Source organism: Micromesistius poutassou (assembly GCF_964030765.1).
Source record: "Micromesistius poutassou genome assembly, chromosome: 14".
Taxonomy (NCBI): Eukaryota; Metazoa; Chordata; class Actinopteri; order Gadiformes; family Gadidae; genus Micromesistius; species Micromesistius poutassou.
Genome location: NC_140284.1, coordinates 5,146,288 through 5,166,704, shown reverse-complemented (window position 1 = coordinate 5,166,704; position 20,417 = coordinate 5,146,288). Strand labels below are relative to the sequence as shown.

The window sequence follows — 20,417 nt, the reverse complement described above, 5'->3', positions numbered from 1 at the left end:
CTAACTTCTTCTATACAAAACTTTTCTCAAAGGAATTTGGTCCATGTTTCAGCCGCGCAAAGACTGGACGGACACATATAATTTCACGTCGTCTGCCATGGAGGTACATTTTGCTCATAACTAAAATCGTTTTTTGTTTGGCATCAGTGGTGATTGTCCGCCGCCACTGGAAAGGATTAACACAGAATGGAGCGGTCCCGTTAACTTGATCGCTTAGGCAAAGCTGTGTGCCAGAACGGACTCCTGTTGTGCTCCTACTGTGCAGTTGTGTGAGTGCTGGACATCCCGCCACGGAAGCTATGGGCTGCGGGTTAAGAAAACTAGAGGACCCGGAGGACAGCAGCCCCGGGAAGATCTACTCCACTCTGAAGAGACCGCAAGTCGAGACCAAAACAGACACCGTGTTCGAGTATGTGCTCCTCGACTTCAGTCTGGAAGGTAAACCATGATCATATATGTATTAAAATGTTATATTTTGCATTGTCTAGTTGGACTACAGAGACGTGAACACGTGAAACTAACATTGCCCTTTTAATCAATATTCTTGAGGGGATGCATATACATTGTTTTGTTCTTGAATCACTTTGCCCAAATGTGACTTGCTGCAGGTGCATATATATCCTAGCAACAGTGCAGCTCATTCAGCCTATCTGGAAATAGGTCAGACTAGGGTTTTTAGCCTCCCTACGCGACAAGCCCATCTTCTGTGGTCACACACGCACGAGCACACAGGGGCATGCTACACTACATCCCATGGGGAATGTGCACACCGAAATCTCTGCTACCCTATGCTCCGCTACACATGCTGTTGAAAATTGAATTAAATCAGCAAATGCATGATATCCTCAAGATGTTGTTGTGGCTAATCCGCTCATCTGTTGCTGGTTTTCACTGACCTATTTGGAAGCAACCGGCCGTTAGGTTGTTGAATGGGGAGCTTCCCCCATGTAAACAGCAGGCCTCTGCTCATTCATGAGGTTAAATATCTTGTAGTGAATATTTTTCCTCTAGAGCTAACAAGTGAGAAACACAAACAATTCAAACCGACCGTTGTATATTTTATATTCAAAGTTTACTTATTTGTGCATGGGTTTTCAATGTATTAAGACTTAAGAGAAGCATTTTAAGCATTAACCCAGACACCAGACGATCCTAGATCAGTCTGGGGGCCTGGTGATGTCTGATGATGTCATTCTGGTCCCTTCCCCTTAGCTCTGTACTGTGGTTTAAGGAAGTTTCAGTTTCATCTTTTTTTAAGATTTGCACCTGTGTCAGACTGGAGGTTTGAGGATGAATCATCACAGAGTCTGCAGCCAAACATAACCACAGCCATGCCAGCCTCTCCAACCTCTCCCTTGCCCATAAGCACTGTGGTGTGGCGTTGGTCCAGTCCTGTGTCTCAACTCGTCCACAGAAACCTTTGCGTCTATTTTGTGTTGGGTGCTCACCTTAATGTGGCACGGCTGGGAAAACACTTGTGAGATCCCACTGACTGACGTCAACCGATATGTTTGCATTGCTAAACCATGTGTGAGACTGTGCCATGGGCTGCTCTGAATCCCCAGAACTTGGTTAAACTTGTGGATAACTTAAGGCCAATTCACACCAGAGCCGTTTTAGACACGTTTTTTAGTCGGACGTCTGACTTCAGCTAGAGATAGAATCATAGAATTCAAACTAGTGCACTGATTTACACCGGCAGCGTTCTACGCCCGTTTCACGGCCGACCAAAGCTTAACTTTACGCTTCACTTCTATTTTCAAGCGTTTCTGAAGCGTCTTGGTTATGACGTGTGGGCCTTTTATCTGATGAATCTTGAAAATATAGCGAAATAAACGGCGGCGGTGTGAATTGATACGCCTACGTTACGCTCACGTCTCTCTCTCGCCTGCGGTGTAAATTCCCAGTTAGTGTACGGCCGGAAGTAACATCAAGCTTCAGACCTGTCGGTGCTGGACCATTATTTAACAAACGTAGGTCAGTCTCTTGCATTCCTGAGGAGCACCTGGGTGGCAGATGCTGCAACACAACCAAACAAGTGTGTTGTGATGCTGTTATGCAAGGTGACCCCCTGAAATGAGAGCGGCACCCCACTGGGCCTGGCAGTGCTGTCCAGTTGGGTTCTATTTAGAATTTGGCATTCTATTTTTTTTTTTTGTATGATTGAATGGTCTTAGCCTCACTTCAGATCACGTGTACATGCAAATGTAGTCATTTCGACATTGAAGCTTGGATCCAATGCAACTCACCCATTTTAAGCATGCAAGCAACATTTGAGAAGATACATAATTTCTACAACGTCTACAAATGTCTACAAGTTTAGTAGTGGTAATGCAGAATACATAAAAGCGACTGCTGATTGACCAAATGTAAAACTCTTAGCTTGTCTCCCAGCTTGCTCACCAACACTTAAATTATACACTTTTATCTCACACAATCTGTCAGCATCTGCCCTTTAAGACAACCCGTTTGGTTGCTACTGTCACATGATGAGAGACTGTGTTTATTATATACTTGCGAAAACTCACCAAACACACAGGAATGTCAGGAGGACATCTGTTTATATCAACTTCTTCACGGCATTCCAGTGGGATGGAACTTCTCTTTACCACTCTGTCAGATAGGGATAACACTCCAGGGAGTATTAAATATGCCCATTTTACAACATGGTAGAATGCAAGTTCTAAAACCTTTCTACAGTGATGGACTCGGCTGTCCTGAGACCAGTGGAGAAATGGTCTAAATTTGGAAATGAGACTGAGAAAGAGAAATGAAAGTGGCCTATTTTAACCAGTCGGCAAACAGTGTCTTATTGTTCAGGGCTTCCACACAATTACCAACACAAAGGGACTTTAAGACCCGATGGCTCCCTTGGTTCTCCTCGGGCTATTCAGGATCATTAACTAGCGCTGTGAGCAATCATGCAGCTGCACAGCAGTAAAACACCACTGGTGGCTCCCCGGGCCTTCAGATCCCCACTACTGAGACCATGGGGACCGCAGTTATGGTAGTCTAGACGACCCCCGTAGAAAGTAAACTTGTGAAACACACACTTCGCATTGAAATGATGGAGGGCGACCTCTCTCTCTCTCTCACACACACACACACACACACACACACACACACACACACACACACACACACACACACACACACACACACACACACACACACACACACACACACTCTGACTGCATCCATCCATCCACCCACCCCCCACACCGCCCAACCCCGGCCCGCTGTGCCTTATAGCGTGCAGTCCCTGGTCCACTCCTGAGGGACTCCTGAGGACTGGGAGCAGGGGGCATTGGGGCAGGCGGTACATCAAAAGGACCTAATGACTGAGACTTCCTCCTGAGGTCATTACTGCAAGCCGGGTCCAAGGCCCATATCACAAGGTGTCTTTGGAGTGAGAACGCTAGCTTCCTGTGAACGGGGGTTCACGCTTTCAGTGATATTGATTGATTTAAGCCGTTACAAGAGGGCTCTAAAACTCTGTAAACCAGTAAAAGTTAGATCACCTCAAGAGATATATTTTTAAGTTAATCAGCCACAACGGGGCAAACTTTGGATTTGGATATCAGTTGTGTATTGGGCTAATGGGCGTGAATCTAGACCAACAGCCTCAGCCCAGCAGACAGGGTGGCGGTTGGACTGGAAGCGAGCCTGTAACTCAGCCCCTCGGTGTACCAGTGGCACGGCTGGACTCACTGAACTCGCTGAGGAGATGGAGGTGAAATGAAGCATTGAAACGGGGGCAAAGCACTGGGTGAATGAAACAAGAGTCTGGCCCTGTATGCGCGGGGGCGAGAGGGCTTTATAAGAAGTGACGTGTGCGCATTAGCCGCTGGGGAGCAAGGACCGGGAATGGACAAATTTCGGATCAAATTCAGGCCAATATTTGGAGACAAGAATAACGTGTCTCCCACTGACACCTTATCATCTAAGCCCACTGGCTTGTTGCGGTATATTTCTCTATTCCCCCGTAATCTGTATTAATTTCAATCGCACACATTGCCATCTGCCATAGTCTCTGTCTAATCTGAAAATCTACTGGATTATATATGATTTAAAAACAAATATATTAATTTTGAAGGATTATATTTGGAGGGCACCTTGGTGTGATACACACAGTGGTAAAGAAACATTCCACACAGTGTCGCACTATCTCTCACGCCGGACCATATCACCTATCATATTGTTTAGTTCTGCTAATCCCATTTGATTTACTTCTCTCACCTCTGTGTTAAATGCCTCCGTCTGCTGTATTTCCATTATTTTGGACTTTCCTGGTCTCTTTCTCCCTTTCAGATCCTGCCTCATTCATTTCTTCACTAGTGGTGTCACTGTCACTCATTTCCCCGTTGCCAAGCAGCCTTCTCTTTTTTTCACACTTCCACAAGCGCTCTCTTTCACACTTGGGCTTTCTGGCTCATAAAGTCTATCTTGTAAAGCACCACTTTTCTCCCTTCCTTCTCCCTCCGTCTCTCCGTCTCTCTGTCTGGATTCTTATTTGTCGTAGCTTAGTTTGTCTCTCCATCCTGGTGTTTTTCTGCCATGACCCCCGCCCTCAACCCTCTCCCCCATCACCGCCCTCACCCCCTCTCCCTGTCCTCCATCAACACCACTGACTGTGAACACCACCTCAGTCTCCGTTATTCTCTCTTCCTCCCCCCAAGTTCCCCAGTCTTTCAGCCACATATAGCCGTCACACAGAGGCCTCAGTGTGACCGATGGCGGGGGGGGGGGGGATATCCCTTCACAAAAGCTTCGATCAGAGGTGTGCAGTATGTGTCTAAATAGCTGTGTTATGGTTCTCTGGGGGGCCACACACAGACACAGACCCAGACAAACACACACAGCTGTGAAGCTCTGATAGACTCCTTGCCATACAACTTCTTTATTTCATCGACTTTCAAAACATCCAAGTTGTAAAAAAAAAAATTGAATAACCACGCGCACACTAGATTGACAAGCGGCCAATTGGATCATAAAAATCTGAAAAAAAGGTTGAATAAATTGTACTTTAGTGAGTGCATTAGCAGGCTTTGAGTGGAGCCTCAGGGAAGGGCAAGTAATATCTTGTTTGTGTGTTTTGTTCAACTTGTTCAGTAGTTGAATTATTATCGTTTTCAATGGAATTTCTTCTTTTTGTGATCTGACTACAGTCCTCTATTTGAGCCAGTGAGATGGTACCGCTCTCATCTGTGTACCGTCTCAGCTGTGTTTAGGAAAATGTGGGGTGGCATAGAGACCCCCCCCCACCCCACCACCCCCTCCATCCCTCTCTCCTCCCTCCCTCCCCCTTCCCCCGCCTTTTCTCATCTTTCTTCTCAAATGTTTTGTTTTCGTGCGCGTTTCCTTTTTTTAGGGTTGGGAATGTGCTAAGTATGTTTAATGTCCTTGCTCCCCACCGCACCCCACCGAATGGCCCCCCCGTCCCCCCCTGCCCCCCTATCCCCCACCCCACCCGTCACCCTTGTTTCTCACAAGCAGAAATGTGGCAGTGATCCAGCTCCTCTGTGAATAGCTGCTCTTTGTGGTCACAGGAAACGCGGTGTTGCTCACAGAGATTCCTGGCCAGGGCCTTGAGAATGAGCAGCAAAACACCACAAACAGGGCTCCCACTCTACTGGGCTTCTTGGAGCGCGTCTGGATATTTTTTAAGATGCATGGAAACGCCTGCTTGCGTTTGTATCACAGTAACGTCTTGACACACAATCTCGTCCTTAATCTGACCGACGCAAAAATGAACACATCGATTCATAAATCGGTGTGGCCGCTCACAAGGAGAACATGTAGAGGCCGATCCGGGCTCGTTTCACAACCACGCCTTTCTCAGGGCGCAGAACATCACAGCCAAACCACATCACTCACCGAGGCTGGGCAGACGGGCCTAAAAATACCGTGTGTGAGTTTTTATGTACGATCTTTATAGAACATGTGGTACGGGGTTTTCCTGCCTCGCGTGCATTCATGGCTTAATGGTGGTGTCATGGAGAATCACACCTCAGGTCTGTGCAGAGGATGGTGTCATCACTCTCACCCGTCGAGACAACGAAATGGCATCGTCTAGTGTTGACTTTGACGACGCCGTGGCGCGTGTTGATGCACGAGGTGCTGATGGCTGATGATGACTACTGACTCACTGCTAAAGATATAACTGGGTGTGAACATCCAGGGGTGGGCCGACTCAGGGAGTGTGGTGGAAATACTGCAGGGAACTCACCCACTGAATTGATGCCTGAGACTTTGCCGCACAAATACAATGGTGGTAACCCGAATGAAACGTGTTGTTTTACCTTGGACTAACTTGCAGCTACACCCCGTTTACACTGAGTTGAGTGTAATTGTACATTCAAGGCAATGTAATAGTTGAAACGTAACACAAAGTATTATTATTATTATTTATTTTACTATTTATATAGACATGAACACATGTAGGAAGGAAATGGTATGCACAAAAAACAGGAAGTAATAATATACAGTGAGTGCCAAAGTCTTGGCTGAGTAAATCCAGGTGCAGCTCCTAAACAGCAACCTTACTGCCTCATTAAGGTCTGCAAGAGAACAAGCAAGTACACTCGTTTGGTGACTTTGGTCGGCACATAAATCAAGGACATGAATAATGTTACGAGCTGCACCTGTGACTGCTGTGCCCTGTCAACCTCTCTGCACAGTCCAAATAGGTGTTAATAATGACTTGTTAATAAGTGTAATTCTAGCTCAGTTGAAAGTAGCGCTTTACTACTAGGCATGTTAAAGGGTAAAGGTACCCCCCCCCCTGAGTTAGCAGGAGAACTTCCAGCCTGGAGAGACAGAAAAAGAGAATGTCCCCCCCCCCCCCCCCCCCCCCGTTTAACAATTCTATACATTTTTGCCCAAAATAACACTGTTCACCAACACTTTGTGAGCCTGAAATAGAATGGGTTTCAACTGAAAGAAAATAATTGTTGGGTTTACTTTCCCTTTAGATGTCATGATGTAGTTGAAGCGAGATGGATGCATCATGGAGCGTAAAGGATCAGTTGGGTTAGGAGGGCCAATAGCGGCATTGGCCTTTTCAATCGTTATAGTGTGTCATCTGTCGCAGTGCGCTGCTTTGTTAAAATATGACAATTGGTACATGTGCAATATTCTTTAAATACTAAGTTCGAATGAATTTAAATACTAGAACACAAGTTGATTGCCTTACCAAATGACTTCATCACTGTGTACTTATATGCAAAATTGACAGTGATTGTGGAGTTTATCTGCCTAGTCCCTGATTAGTTCAGGGGTACTAGGAGGGTGGCCTCTAGGATGTGGTCTCATGATGTCATCGTGTTGGTGCAGCTCTGGTTCATTCCAAGGCTGAATGAATGGAATGCGTCCATAATCGGCATTCCTCACTAACAAAGTGTGTGTGTGTGTGTGTGTGTGTGTGTGTGTGTGTGTGTGTGTGTGTGTGTGTGTGTGTGTGTGTGTGTGTGTGTGTGTGTGTGTGTGTGTGTGTGTGTGTGTGTGTGTGTCTCATTAGCTGACAAAGTCAGGTAAAACACTTCATCTGTCTCATTACTGGTTAACTTTACCCTTTCCAACATCACCATTTGGCCTTCAACCAGCTACACCAATTATTTGATATGCATCTCAACAGATAACATCTGTATGTGAACTATAGATCAGGTTTTCAACCAACAGCATCTATTATTTCTCAATAAGGGGAAACCTCTGCCTTTTAGCAGCGCCAAAACAATGCAACTACAGACCAGATGTTTCCTTGACAAAATATTCCTTTGTGTTGCTTTGAGCATATTGTTTTTATGTTAATTCAGTTGATGAGGTGATTAAAAAAAACAATGATATGATCGATGAAAGTAACTCCTCTATCGATTCCTGTGCATCTTGTTATTTGAAAATAATGTACCTAATTATTGATATCCGTCTTCGCCTCGATTTGTCATAATTAATTTTCAATAACGCAACGCGATTTATTCTTTCCATATAGTTTCAATGATTAGTAAGACGTCATTCTAAATATAGCTATTTTTGTACAGACTTAATTGCCCTACACTGATTTCCAGTCAATACATAACCCCGTTCATCCCTGCTGCTGTCCCTTTATCCGTCTACCCAGGCAGCCGCCCCACAGTGCAGTACGTCTCCTCTCTGTGCGAGCTGCCCCAGGCCCTGCAGCCCTACTACACCCAGGGCTACGTCCTGACCACCCTGCACCCCATCATCCTCTCCGTGGGACGGAGCCGCTCCCTGCCCTTCAGCCTGCTCTACCGCGCCATCCTGGCACGGCCCAAACCCAGGTCGGTGCCCTCGCCTCAGCGACAGCCGGTCACAACCAATGCTCTTTATCCTTTGCATGAGGATGGACTTGCACCGTGCAGGCATTGATGTGTGCTCAAATGAATGCACAAACCAATGCAGACATGCATGCAGATACACGTGCGTGCACAGACAGACAGACAGACAGACAGACACACACACACACACACACACACCATTGCTCACCTAGACACACACCACACACTCCATCCTTCTGGTAAGTAGATAAAAGATGGATGAAGACTGCTGTATATTTAATGTGGACAACCAGTGGGTGGCCATAGTGGCGTGCCCGGTAGGGCCGTCTGAGGGGCGTGGAACGGGGAACCCCTCTCACAGTGTTTTGGCTTGGCCTGGTTGCTGTGCCAGCAGGCAAAAGCCGAGGATTGCCATTGGCTAGAAATGTACCCTGACAACAGGCCGGGGCCTGTCTGCGACCAATGAAGACGGATGTCACGTTCATGACAGCCAAGATTTGGACGTCTCTGTCTGTAACACTTTAAATATATTAGTGACGTCTTATCATTGAGTTGCTTAGGTTGAATACGTTGATAAAAACAGTGGGACACCACATGAGTGGATTTAAACCCCTTTTGAGTATTCCATGCGCAGCATGCATTTTTCATTAATACATTTTTCATTACACTTTCTTACACAAACAGTGCAAAACAAACCACGCCTTGAACAACCCAGCATTTAGGCAGGAGGTGAAATACTGTTGAGACCTAATAAACTATTTAAGCACGGGGTTGAATGGTTTTTCAAGTGTCAACTGTTGTATATCTCCTGCATAAATGCTGGCGAGGAAGCTGGCATACGCCTCATGCTGGGCGCGTGAATTATTTATGTCCTCACTGTCTGCAACGCAACGATTACAACTGACCTATGAACCCGTCACAGCTGGAGAGGCTTTTTATAATCACACAATTCAACAGATGAAATCCGCCCCCTTTAATGATCAATCAAAGTGACTAACTAGCTAAATGTCATTGCTCATTGCTCATCAGTTTTGCTAATTGAAGTGTGTGTGTGTGTGTGTGTGTGTGTGTGTGTGTGTGTGTGTGTGTGTGTGTGTGTGTGTGTGTGTGTGTGTGTGTGTGTGTGTGTGTGTGTGTGTGTGTGTGTGTGTGTCAGCATGCAGCCGATGTCTATGTGTCACAGTGTGCCCATGCTGAGGGTGGAGGAGTGGCCGCTACCGGGAGACTCTCTGACCGGCGACACGGTCCGAGCCCTCATCGACAGGGTCAGCGCGCGCACGCACACACACACACACACACACCCCGTTTTGAAGTGAATTCAGAACTACCGTTATGTGAACCAAGTGAAAATCAAATGTCAACTCTGCTTCATATGAACTTAACCTTTTCTAGACGGAGGAAAATATTCAACCGTTGACATTTGAGGATGAAAGTGATTGTAAAAGCGTGGTGGTGCGTGTGTGTGTGTGTGTGTGTGTGTGTGTGTGTGTGTGTGTGTGTGTGTGTGTGTGTCTGTGTCTCCGGGCGGCAGGTGAACAGCAGTTCCCGGGGGGGCGTTCGGTTCGTGTGCTCGGTGCTCCAGCAGATGAGCGGGCCGGGCGCCGGCAGGGTGGGCAGTCCCAAGCGAGGCTGCCGCTCACCTCCGCACACCCCGCCCAGCACCCCGCCCGGCGACCGGGAGGTGGAGGAGAACAGCTACAGCCCCGGTGAGTGGTCCCGTCCTCCTCCTCTCCTCTCTCCTCCACTCCTCTCCTCTCCAATCCACTCCTCTCCTCATCTCCTCCTCTCCCCTCCAGTTCTCCTCTCCTCTCCAATCCTCTCCTCTGCCCTCCACTCTCCTCTCCTCTCCCCTCCACTCCTCCTCTCCCATCCACTCTTCTCTCCTCATCTCCTCCTCTCCCCTCCTCTCCTCTCCTCCTCTCACCTCCACTTCTCCTCTCCTCTCCTTTCAATCCACTCCTCCTCTCCCCTCACCCCCCATCCACTCTTCCTCTCCTCCTCCTCTCCCATCCACCCTTCTCTCCTCCTCTCCCCTCTACTCCTCCTCTCCCCTCCACTCCTCCCCTCCACTCCTCCTCTAGTCCTCTCCCATCCACTCCTCCCCTCCACTCCTCCCCTCCACTCCTCCTCTCCCCTCCACTCCTCCTCCTCACTATCTCCTTATCGGCTTGGTTATGAACCAAACCTTCTACATTTAAAGCATATTTTTAAACCCTTTTAAGTCTTTTCTAACCTTTTCAACATGATGCTTTAGATGAATACACTGTACTGTACTCTCAACATATGAGTTGGCACGAGAGTTCATTGCTTTTACCTCGTAAAACATGTATTTAAGTTTACAAATTGCATTCTGTTGGTTTAAGAGCTTCAAACAAAGCTGTAATCTGATTGGATCAGAGAGGTCAGCGTCAACCAGGTCAAAGTGGAAAATGTCCGAGCTGTTTACTAATCCGAGCTGTTTGCTATGCCCGGGAAAGCGCTAGATTGGGCTTCGGCGCTCAACTGTGCGCATCATGCGTTGATGTGAAAACAAATAATTATTTCTCCATCCTCTCTCTATGTCTCCCTCTGTCCCTCCCCAGACCTGAGACTGTTGGTGTTTTTCCACTCTTGGGCGGCGGGCTGCGCACCTCTGGACTCGCTGGCGTGTCAGTACCACCAGGGGGCACTGTCCATGCGGGTCTCCAGGAAGGGTCAAGTGGTCAGCGCTCTGGAAGCCGATTGGCTGGAGCTAACCGCCGCCTACTACCGCAAAGGCTGGTCATTGGTTGACTCATTTGTCTACTGGGATAAGCCCAAAGGTACTACCCTAGAAACCGTGTTCCTCATTCGGGATTTAAGCTGGAACCAGCACATGTTTAATGTTGTTGGTTTGCTCAAAGGGACTCAGTCAGTTGCTAGTTTGCGCTATGAGACTTGGTCACCCTGTGGAAATGAATGCAATCAAAATAATCCAGCTCAGATCGAATGGCTAATATTATTTTATCAAACCTTATGTGTTTTTCACAGATGTCACAGCTCTACTATCTATCAGTTTCACATGGGATTTAAATATAATTGAACATTGTGGAATCAAAGAATTTGTGAATATGGGATAAGGGATACCTTGCCCATCCTTAACCTAAATTCCACTGAAATCCACATCTGTCTCTTATGGCGTCAAGGGTGTCCACACCAGTAGGGAGCTTTCCCCAAACGTTGTCCCCAAACTCCAAACTGTTTTGTTTTCCATCCTGGCCCCGTTCCGCTCGGTCATGGCACCCACATGTACACATCCACAAAAGGCATGCACAGACATTTGATCATCCACTTCCTGTTTTGGCAACGTGGCCCTCTCTGCGTGTTGCGCATCTATTTATAGAACTCTCATTTGAACCTCGGCGACCTCATTTCCTGTTCCACTGCTGACTGGCAGACATCCATCTGCTACTAGAGCGTCCGTCATCCACGAGATGTGTGTGGATGCTGTGCAAGTCTTTTGATTACGCAACCCTGCTAGTGTCTACTCTGAAGGCAAAAGCCATACATATCGGTTCCTACACATACACACAAACCAAAGTGTTTCACAAATGGGAATTATACACATGCACCGACAGACACACAGACACACATTTGCACACACATACACTCGCACGCATACAGACGCACAGTGCACACAAATGACTTGGCCTAGTTCTCATATCTAGTTCACGGCCATCCCACTGACACACTTGAAGCCCCCGTAGTTCTCTGTACATGGATGATCCTAGGATGCTGTCATGTGTATTGTAATCATGACAAACGATATTCCTGCACAGGCTAAGTGTGTGTGTGTGTGTGTGTGTGTGTGTGTGTGTGTGTGTGTGTGTGTGTGTGTGTGTGTGTGTGTGTGTGTGTGTGTGTGTGTGTGTGTGTGTGTGTGTGTGTTTCAGGTGAGCCGGTCCCCAGGTCTATGGAGGGGTTGTTTGTCTACGAGGAACGGAGCACCTGCCCCCCGGCCAACGACACCATCGTGGTGGAGCAGTGGACCGTCATAGAGGTCAGTGTGGGGGCACGGGATTGGCCGTCGCCGGGTTCTACGGCGGTGGTGGTAGTGCTTCATGCCGGTGGTCCGAGGTGGGCCGTCAAATGAAATGACGGCTTTCCGTTCTGAATGGAACGCACAACAGGCCTGTTGAGTGCACTATCTGGTAACTGGACCTGTGCTCATCACAGTTAGTCAATTTGGATGAAAGTGGCCTGTTTGGCGAAGTCGCAATAGAATATAAAACAAAACCACGGTGAACAATGTGTTATTCTACAATGTCCTCAGCTTTTAATAAACCCAGATGAAAAATTGTGTTCTCAAATGTATTTCAGTAAAGGGTTATTCTATTCTCTTCCATTCTCTTGTTGTTATTATAATATAATAACAACAAAGCTCTTGTAGTCGGAACAACATAACAAGGTCCCATTTCAACAGACATTGGCTCTCGGTAAACAGTGTTGAGAATAGAGAGAATGAATGTGTGTGTGTGTGTGTGGGGGGGGGGCTGTAGTGAGGAGAATATGGACTTGGAGGCCTAAAGTGTGTGTGTGTGTGTGCTCAGGGCTCCCATGTGAAAACGGACTACGGGCCCCTCCTTCACACACTGGCCGAGTTCGGATGGCTGCTCACGTGTGTGCTTCCCACACCGATTATCCGACATGACAGGTAAACAAGTTGTCTCTCGCACACACACACACACACACACACACACACACACACACACACACACACACACACACACACACACACACACACACACACACACTAGTTCTCTCTCCCATTGACTTTCATCCTTTCCTCTCTCCCTCCTATAACCAATAACCCCTGGTAATTGGTCACATGTTCTTCATATGCCTTTTCCGTGTATTTGTTGCGTGTAATTTGTTTGTGTTTGTGATGCGTTTCTGGTTCTGCTGCCATCAGGCCCTCTCTTGCAAACGTGTTGCCTAACCTCAATGAGACTTCCTGAGTAAAATAAAGGTCAAATAATCGACAAAAAAAAAAAAAAAAAAAAATGCAAACTTTTGGCCTTTGCTCCGTCTCCTCTTCCAGCGACGGGAACCTGGCTACCAAGCAGGTCGTGTTCCTCCAGAGGCCAGTCAGAGGCCAGCCAGCCGGGCAGCAGAAGAGCCAGGTAAGCAGGGATGGCATTCTGTCATTGGTCGTTAGGCGATTCAGTGGGAAATGGAGATGTGCTCGACAAAAACACACAAGGACATGAGCTCAATGGGTCATTGTTATGGCCCCTGCTGGTGAGAGGCTCAAGTCCAAGTGCAAAGCAATACAAGTTACAACACTGCCCTCTGTGGGACAATGTTTGAATAGCAACGTGGCAGGGGAAATAATCGTGAACGTGAATTGAGTCATAATATATGGGTGAATAAATAGAAATACGATATAGTGAGGGAGAGGGCTGCAGGCTGAACATTTGCATGATCCAATTTGGTCTTCGGGAAGCAGTGGGAACCACTCAGGAATGTATGCTTTGCAGATATCTTCTATAGATTATAATTTGTTGTATTTCAATATTGGAGTAGCTGGCCTCAACTCTCCTTAAGATTGTTTGCTAAAGGGGGCGTCTACTGCTAGTTTACCTCGGTGAGAACATCTGAACACAGAGCAATCCTTACAGACATGACTGCCTGCTGCTGTATAATATAGATAGCCAATCCCCTGCGATGATCAAAGTGCTAGACACCAGATCCAATGCACACCACACCCTGTTTATGATATTAACGTCTGTGGAAATCCCTTCCGAACACATATCTGACCTTCTTAAACCGCTCTCCGTTCACTCTTTCTCCCTGGGTTCCGGTTCTCCGTCTCCAGGCCATGCCGGCGCGGGTCTCCATCTCCAGCCCCTCCATCAGCCTGGGCGCGGAGAGCCCCCTCCCGCCCATGGAGCTGTCCCCCACCGCGGGGGGCATTGGGGGCTTCCCGGTGTTTGGCGGCGTCGGCTACTCCAGCGCCCTGTCCCACCTGGAGGAAGGGGGCTTCGAGCAGGAGGAGGGCAAGGCGGAGGTGACCTGCATGTAAAAAGCAGCTGAAAAAACACTGCCTGGACGGACGGACGGACGGACAGAGCCCTCCTCCGCCCACGGACCGCTCTGTATCCGACTGAAAGCCCCGACTACGTACTGGATTATAGGAGGAGATGGAGGCATCGGTCAAGGGCGGAAATGGATTGGTTGTGAGAACGGATGCCATTCCTCCCAGGACCTCTACACCTCGATCGAATCCTCATCAGAAAGACTTTATCAGCGCAATGATAGATGATAGGCCTGTTAGGTGCTAGGAAAATATATTTGTTCCCCTCCACAGTTTTAACCTCCTCCCCTTTAACAGAAACTGTAACATAGAGGGACGTGAACTTGGCACTTTGTGTGTGTGTGTGTGTGTGTGTGTGTGTGTGTGTGTGTGTGTGTGTGTGTGTGTGTGTGTGTGTGTGTGTGTGTGTGTGTGTGTGTGTGTGTGTGTGTGTGTGTGTGTGTGTGTGTGTACTGAAGCCATAATGGTGTACATTGTATTACTTACATACAGACCTAATGTTCAAGCATTTTGTTCAAACCATCTTTCGGGATGAAGGTTAGCAGGTGGCTAACGTCGTGCAGTGCAGAGTTAAGATGCAAGACCCTTTTCAACCTTCCCAGCCGTTGTCATTCACTTTAAGGTGTCTCACTTTAAGGTAAACACGTTGTATGTTAGTTTATTTTGGGCACATCTCACAGGCCAAGTCTTTGGGAAATACACATTCATGGCATGGCGGTGGTCAATGGGAGAGTCCCCGCAGCATTAACTTTAACTGCAGTTACCAGAGCAGTTCTTGACCACAAATCATCACTGTTTTCTTTGCTGTTGTTTCACTATTTAAGCACGGTTTTCTGTTGTTTTTTTGTATTGGGCTTCTTCATCTCCTCACCGATCATTGAAGTCAGAAAACATTCAGACCTAACTATTTATCTTCTGATCTTATATTTCTGTAATGTCTGTTCCAACCTAAGCTGGTACAGAAACGCCATACTTATTCAGGGTAGCCCTGATCATGTATAAATGGGTCTAGGGTGTTAGCAAAAACATTTATCCATCTTTGTTTGAGTTGTTACAAAGATATTGTGAAGGGGGAGCAGTAGTTGACTGGATTAAGTGTATTCCTGAATTATTGATGTGTCATACTCGTTCGAACCTTCACTCAAAATCTCTGCTTGGTAATCGGTGTTGGGTTAATTCGTTGGTGGCCAATGGGAGTCAGACCGTCATAGATATGTTTTGACACTGGTTCACTGATTTCCACAAACAATCTAGTATAATCCTTCCAACGTGCTTATCGCTTTGCTCCTTTGTCACTCCTGTACATCGCTGCTCAATGTTTCACATTGCCATGTTGCTGGAAACACACTCCTCACTGGTCCACAGCTTCATTACTGAATCTGGTCATTCAAGGAGTGTTGATTGAACTGTTCGTCCTTTAATGCAAAGAAAGCAAATCTGACTCCTACGATACTTCATACTGCTGTGTGTATGTTAAAGGCCAACATATTGTAAGAACGAATATGATGCAAGTATTTTGTTACTGGGTTGTCTGCTGCCGTAATTCATTTTTTATCAGTATCCGTCCTTTTAAGGAATTACCTGATGGCAGTTTTATTATTCCCCATCTTTCTTTTTGGAAAGTTGTAAGTCTTTATTTTGCTTAATTTTACTGCATTAAAAAAATGCTTTACCCCATGTTTTAGCAGTTCTCTCCCCCCAGATACATTTTATAGATGAGAATGTGTCTTTATAATGTATAAATTCAAAAGTTATTCTTCCAAAATATTTCCATGGATGGCCTGGAATTCATTGATTCAATTGATTCAAATAAAACAGCTGCCGCATATTTCACATAACTGTTTTCCCTGAGGGGAAGAACGACAAACACAAGCTGGGTAACAGTTTTTTATTAACAGACATGTCAATGTCAACAGTAACAAAATTTGTTGTCCATTTAAAAAAATAAAAAGTGGGTAGCCAAGACAACGCTTCTCCCACAAAATAACTTAATTATGAAAGGGGTGGGGGGGAAAGCAAAGGGTGGTTGTGCTCCTGTACTTGAATGTGTCTCCATCTCATCCGTTCATCAGTACGGGTTAGGGGTCAGGCTAACCCTTTCACTGTCATCCATTTCATGTTGTTTTTCAACCAGTCAAGTAACGTCTTAATAATGTAGCGGCAAAGGGACACACACATAAAACATTTATAATGTGGGCATGTCACAAAACCAGGATCAAACCAACAAGCCTTGCTAAAGATTCTCTACATAGGATTTCAGAAGCCACATAAAGAGAAATAGCATGACAGACTGCTAGCACACATACAAAACTAGATTCCTTTTTATTCCCACTACAACACAAGCCACACTTACAGTATGTTTATTTGTTCCATAGCAGTATGTCTGCGGGCTAATTTAGTCTCTCTCTCTCTCTCTCTCTCTCTCTCTCTCTCTCTCTCTCTCTCTCTCTCTCTCTCTCTCTCTCTCTCTCTCTCTCTCTCTCTCTCTCTCTCTCTCTCTCTCTCTCTCTCTCTCTCTCTCTCTCTCTCTCTCTCTCTCTCTCTCTCTCTCTCTCTCTCTCTCTCTCTCTCTCACACATCTGGTAGGCAAATAGAGAAAGAGACATAATATGACAAACAAAAACATTTGAAGGATCGGAAAACATTCTTGATTCAAAAGCTATGGGAGTTTGGGGGGGCATTATATACAAGTGTTTCAGGGTGTAAGTATGTGTGTGTGTGCGCCTTAGTCAGCAGTGGATAAACCCATATTTAATGCATGGGTACTGTAAATCCAGCTGCCCCGCCAATGTCGATTCAGAGTAGTGTGAGTGTATGAGCCGTGCATGCGACCCTGTCCCATTAGAATTAGACACTGCTATAGCCGCTGGGACACAGAGGTATAAATGGGATGTTCCAATTATTCCATAGGATGGCAGAGTCTTAAATGAACACGCATACGTCCCTGTGTCCTGAGAGAGCAACACAGGCGCTATAGTCGACATGGAACTCCCTCTGTGCTCCTGTTGCATGTAATGTACAGACTTGTGGTTGTGTGTGTGCGTGTAATGTGTAGGGGGATATATATATATATATATTTTATGAGATGTGTGTGCGGTATACCTGTGTAGTGTGTCATTTATAACATGTAGCTATGCACAAGTGTGCACGCACACCACTCCCTTATGGCAGCAGCAGCAGCAGCGGTGTGGTCCTCTAGGCCTCGCTCTCGCCCGCGGACGAGGTGTTCTGGGCCTCCTCCTCCTCCAGGATGGGCACAATCAGGTTGTCTTTGGACATCAGGTTGTACTTCATCACGAAGCGCGTGAAGCGGTGACATAGGAAGGTTTCGTTCTGCCGGGCACAACAGGGTTTATAGTGGGATAACGTCCGCCTTCGGTGGGTGTGAGCTTTGGTGACTAAGTTATAGAATAAGATCGGTATTTATGTTACACAGCCCACAATGAAGAGATGTTAAATAAAATATGCATAAAGCATGGTTCCCTTTCAATAATGTATCATGCTTTATACATTTCCCAACTTAAAATCAATTCACCAACGCTTTCCAAAACATTAAATGAGTGCATTTCTAATTCCTTTCAAGAGATTTGACAGCCCCAAGGGACACTTACCTCATACTTGTCAAATATCTGGCGATGGTGGAAGTACGCGTGCGAGAATATCCTATAGATGCGGCGGCACACAGAGCCCAGTTTGGCCACAGATGACTCCTTGATGCTAACCCTGGAGGTCAAAGGTCAGGTTAACATTTTATTTTTTACCATAGTAAGTTGTAATTTTATATTGCTTCCTTTATCGAGGATGTATGCCAAAAATTAATAATTCCAATGGTCATTACATTTCCAATTTTTTCACCCAAATGTCAAAATTTTGCTGGTAAACTATGATATCATGTCTAACCTCCCAAACATATAAACGGGCACAACTATCATGCATTTATAAAAGCCACAGTCCAATCACAAAGGATGTAAAAGCCATGTCATGCCAGTCAGACACTGAGGCATGAAGGTGGGCAGTGTGGGGGCCAATGGAGACCAACCTGCTTGGAAAGTATTTGTTGCTGTTGAGTAGGCAGGCAGCTCCGTCCAGCGTGTGCCTGGTGTAGTCGATGGCAGGGCACTGTGGACACCGCCGAGGGGATGGTGGATAAAAAACAAAGGGCACAAAGCTGGCTATTACTATTGAGCCGTTCAGCAGATACTCTTATCCAAAGCAACACAGTCAATTCATCGAGTCGCAAAGTCATTGAGGAGCAGGTGGGGGTTACACATTTTTCTCAAGGGGGGGGAAGAGGGAGGCTGCAGACAATTGGGTTCGAACCCAGTTATTTTTGGTTAGGAGCCAAACACCAGAGCTACTACACTTTTACTACCCCTTAAATCATTAATATATACAGTCTGAACGGTTAGGATAATAAAGACTGCTCTGGCTGTACTGACACACACACACACACGCACACGCACACACACACACACACAGAAGAATTTTAAATGTAATCAAGGGTGATGTGAGGTGGGGTTGGGAAAGAAGCTCACCTCTTTGGGAGTTTTGTGAGCAGCACAAAGAAAGATCCACTGTTCTGTGGCTGTCATCTGGGTGCAGGTCTCTGGGTGACACTCGCTCTGAGGAAATTCAACAGTATGCATGTTTAAAATGTGCCGTAAATCTCACAATCTTTAATGTTGATGCACCGACATGAAAAATGCACCAACCTGCAATTTGACTGCTAGTCCATTGAGCTCCAGGCAGAATTGCCTGCAATTCAGACCAGACACACAGGAATAAACATACAAAACATACAATATATTCAGTGTGACAAAATCAGAACTTGTGTGGCAACCTTTCATGTTAATTCTCCTTCACTGACCTGAGATGCTCATACTTCCAGACGCCCTCGTCCTGTCCCTCTGGAGGCTCCAGGATCTTGTCGATGTTGGAACAGTCCGACCGGATATTTTGCTGAATGTACTGTAACAGTAAAGAAAGGCCTAGGTCAACACAAATATTCTGATTTTACCATCCATGGGAGACATGGGATATCAATTGCCCTTACATATGGACCAAATATTAAGTAATGCCATTTTCAACACTAACTATAGATTATTGAACAAAATCCTATTCAATCTCCCAAATATAATTCACAATGGTTGTACGGACGGACGGACACACACATTAAAACAACCCACCTGTTGGACAGCGAGCGTGCTGTCCATCTCTTCAAATGATTCATCAGGCCAGTTGTAGAAATCCTAGATATTAAAACAATGACAACTTAAAGCAGTCATACCATGAGAAAGTTGGTGCAAGCTTGCTGAAGCTTCTTGGATAACGTCAACAGCTAACATCTAGCTAGATAAGATCTAGCTGATGGCAGGCGTCATCTCCCGTTATAATAAGGAAATGTGGAAAAGCCAACACCGATAATAACCTTTTATTGTAAGACGTTACCTGGAAACTAAGGCGTTAACAGTGGACCAAGTTAACCTGCTTCGTACGCATGATGTGCCATGATCGCATCTAGCGTTAGCATATTAGCGATGATATGGCACCAAGCATCCGCTTCTACCATTTGCCCTAGATAGAATCGCCTTTTTTATTTTCCAATGACAGTGGAGCTGCTCAATAGAAAACGACGGGACGTCTTGTAAATAAGAACACAATCAAATACGTCAGCATAGGACCAAACTACTCCTTGAGGAAATAGATGATTCAGAGTCTAGTGGCCAGTCCCAGGCCAAACCCTGTAGTCCGAGATCCACTTATGCAGGATCAGTGCGCCAGGAAACAAACGAAATTGAAATAAAACAAAGCCCTCACAATGCTAGTTCATTGGCTTATTAATGTGTCAAACCTAAATAAAACCCACCTTTGCTTTGGTTCCAGGCCGATTCCTCCTGAGAACTGCAGTACCCTCCGCCATGACCATCTCGACAGAATACCCGGATGACAATGAGCCGCTCACTTGTACGTACGTCCCCTTTCGGTTTTTTTCTTCAGAGGGGGGATCTTGAATAAATACACTAGTGTGGCGTCTTATTTATGTAACACCGCTTCAACCATTTGTATTA

General features: G+C 46.1%; 2 protein-coding genes across 3 annotated transcripts in view; one reads left to right on the top strand and one right to left on the bottom strand.

Annotated features, from left to right (window-relative positions):
• Window positions 1-15,967, top strand: part of rftn2 (raftlin family member 2) — a 22,042-nt gene extending 6,075 nt beyond the window's left edge. Inside the window, exons 2-10 of one of the 2 annotated variants that reach the window (XM_084478285.1) lie at window positions 33-438; window positions 8,117-8,297; window positions 9,451-9,559; window positions 9,826-10,000; window positions 10,877-11,095; window positions 12,206-12,312; window positions 12,863-12,966; window positions 13,354-13,435; window positions 14,131-15,967. In XM_084478285.1, the coding sequence (XP_084334411.1) occupies window positions 300-438; window positions 8,117-8,297; window positions 9,451-9,559; window positions 9,826-10,000; window positions 10,877-11,095; window positions 12,206-12,312; window positions 12,863-12,966; window positions 13,354-13,435; window positions 14,131-14,337 (1,323 nt within the window). In that variant the 5' untranslated portion in view covers window positions 33-299 and the 3' untranslated portion in view covers window positions 14,338-15,967. Of the gene's footprint in view, window positions 439-8,116; window positions 8,298-9,450; window positions 9,560-9,825; window positions 10,001-10,876; window positions 11,096-12,205; window positions 12,313-12,862; window positions 12,967-13,353; window positions 13,436-14,130 lie in introns of both variants that reach the window. The other variant, XM_084478286.1, reaches the window with a different exon arrangement.
• A 255-nt stretch (window positions 15,968-16,222) lies between these two features.
• Window positions 16,223-20,317, bottom strand: mob4 (MOB family member 4, phocein). The gene is made up of 8 exons (XM_084478495.1): window positions 20,216-20,317; window positions 19,536-19,598; window positions 19,217-19,317; window positions 19,062-19,104; window positions 18,885-18,971; window positions 18,389-18,468; window positions 17,961-18,072; window positions 16,223-17,682 (listed from the first exon to the last, which is right to left on the bottom strand). Exons 1-8 carry the CDS (start codon window positions 20,273-20,275, stop codon window positions 17,545-17,547), a joined length of 684 nt encoding a protein of 227 aa, XP_084334621.1. The 5' UTR covers window positions 20,276-20,317; the 3' UTR covers window positions 16,223-17,544.
• Window positions 20,318-20,417: the final 100 nt, after the last annotated feature.

Coding starts and splice junctions, on each gene's coding strand:
- mob4 (XM_084478495.1), bottom strand. CDS start 20,275: ATGGTCATGGCGGAGGGTACTGCAGTTCTCAGGAGGAATCGGCCTGGA. Junction 18,972..19,061: donor GACTAGCAGTCAAATTGCAG/GTTGGTGCATTT, acceptor GAATTTCCTCAG/AGCGAGTGTCACCCAGAGAC. Junction 17,683..17,960: donor AGATATTTGACAAGTATGAG/GTAAGTGTCCCT, acceptor TGTGCCCGGCAG/AACGAAACCTTCCTATGTCA.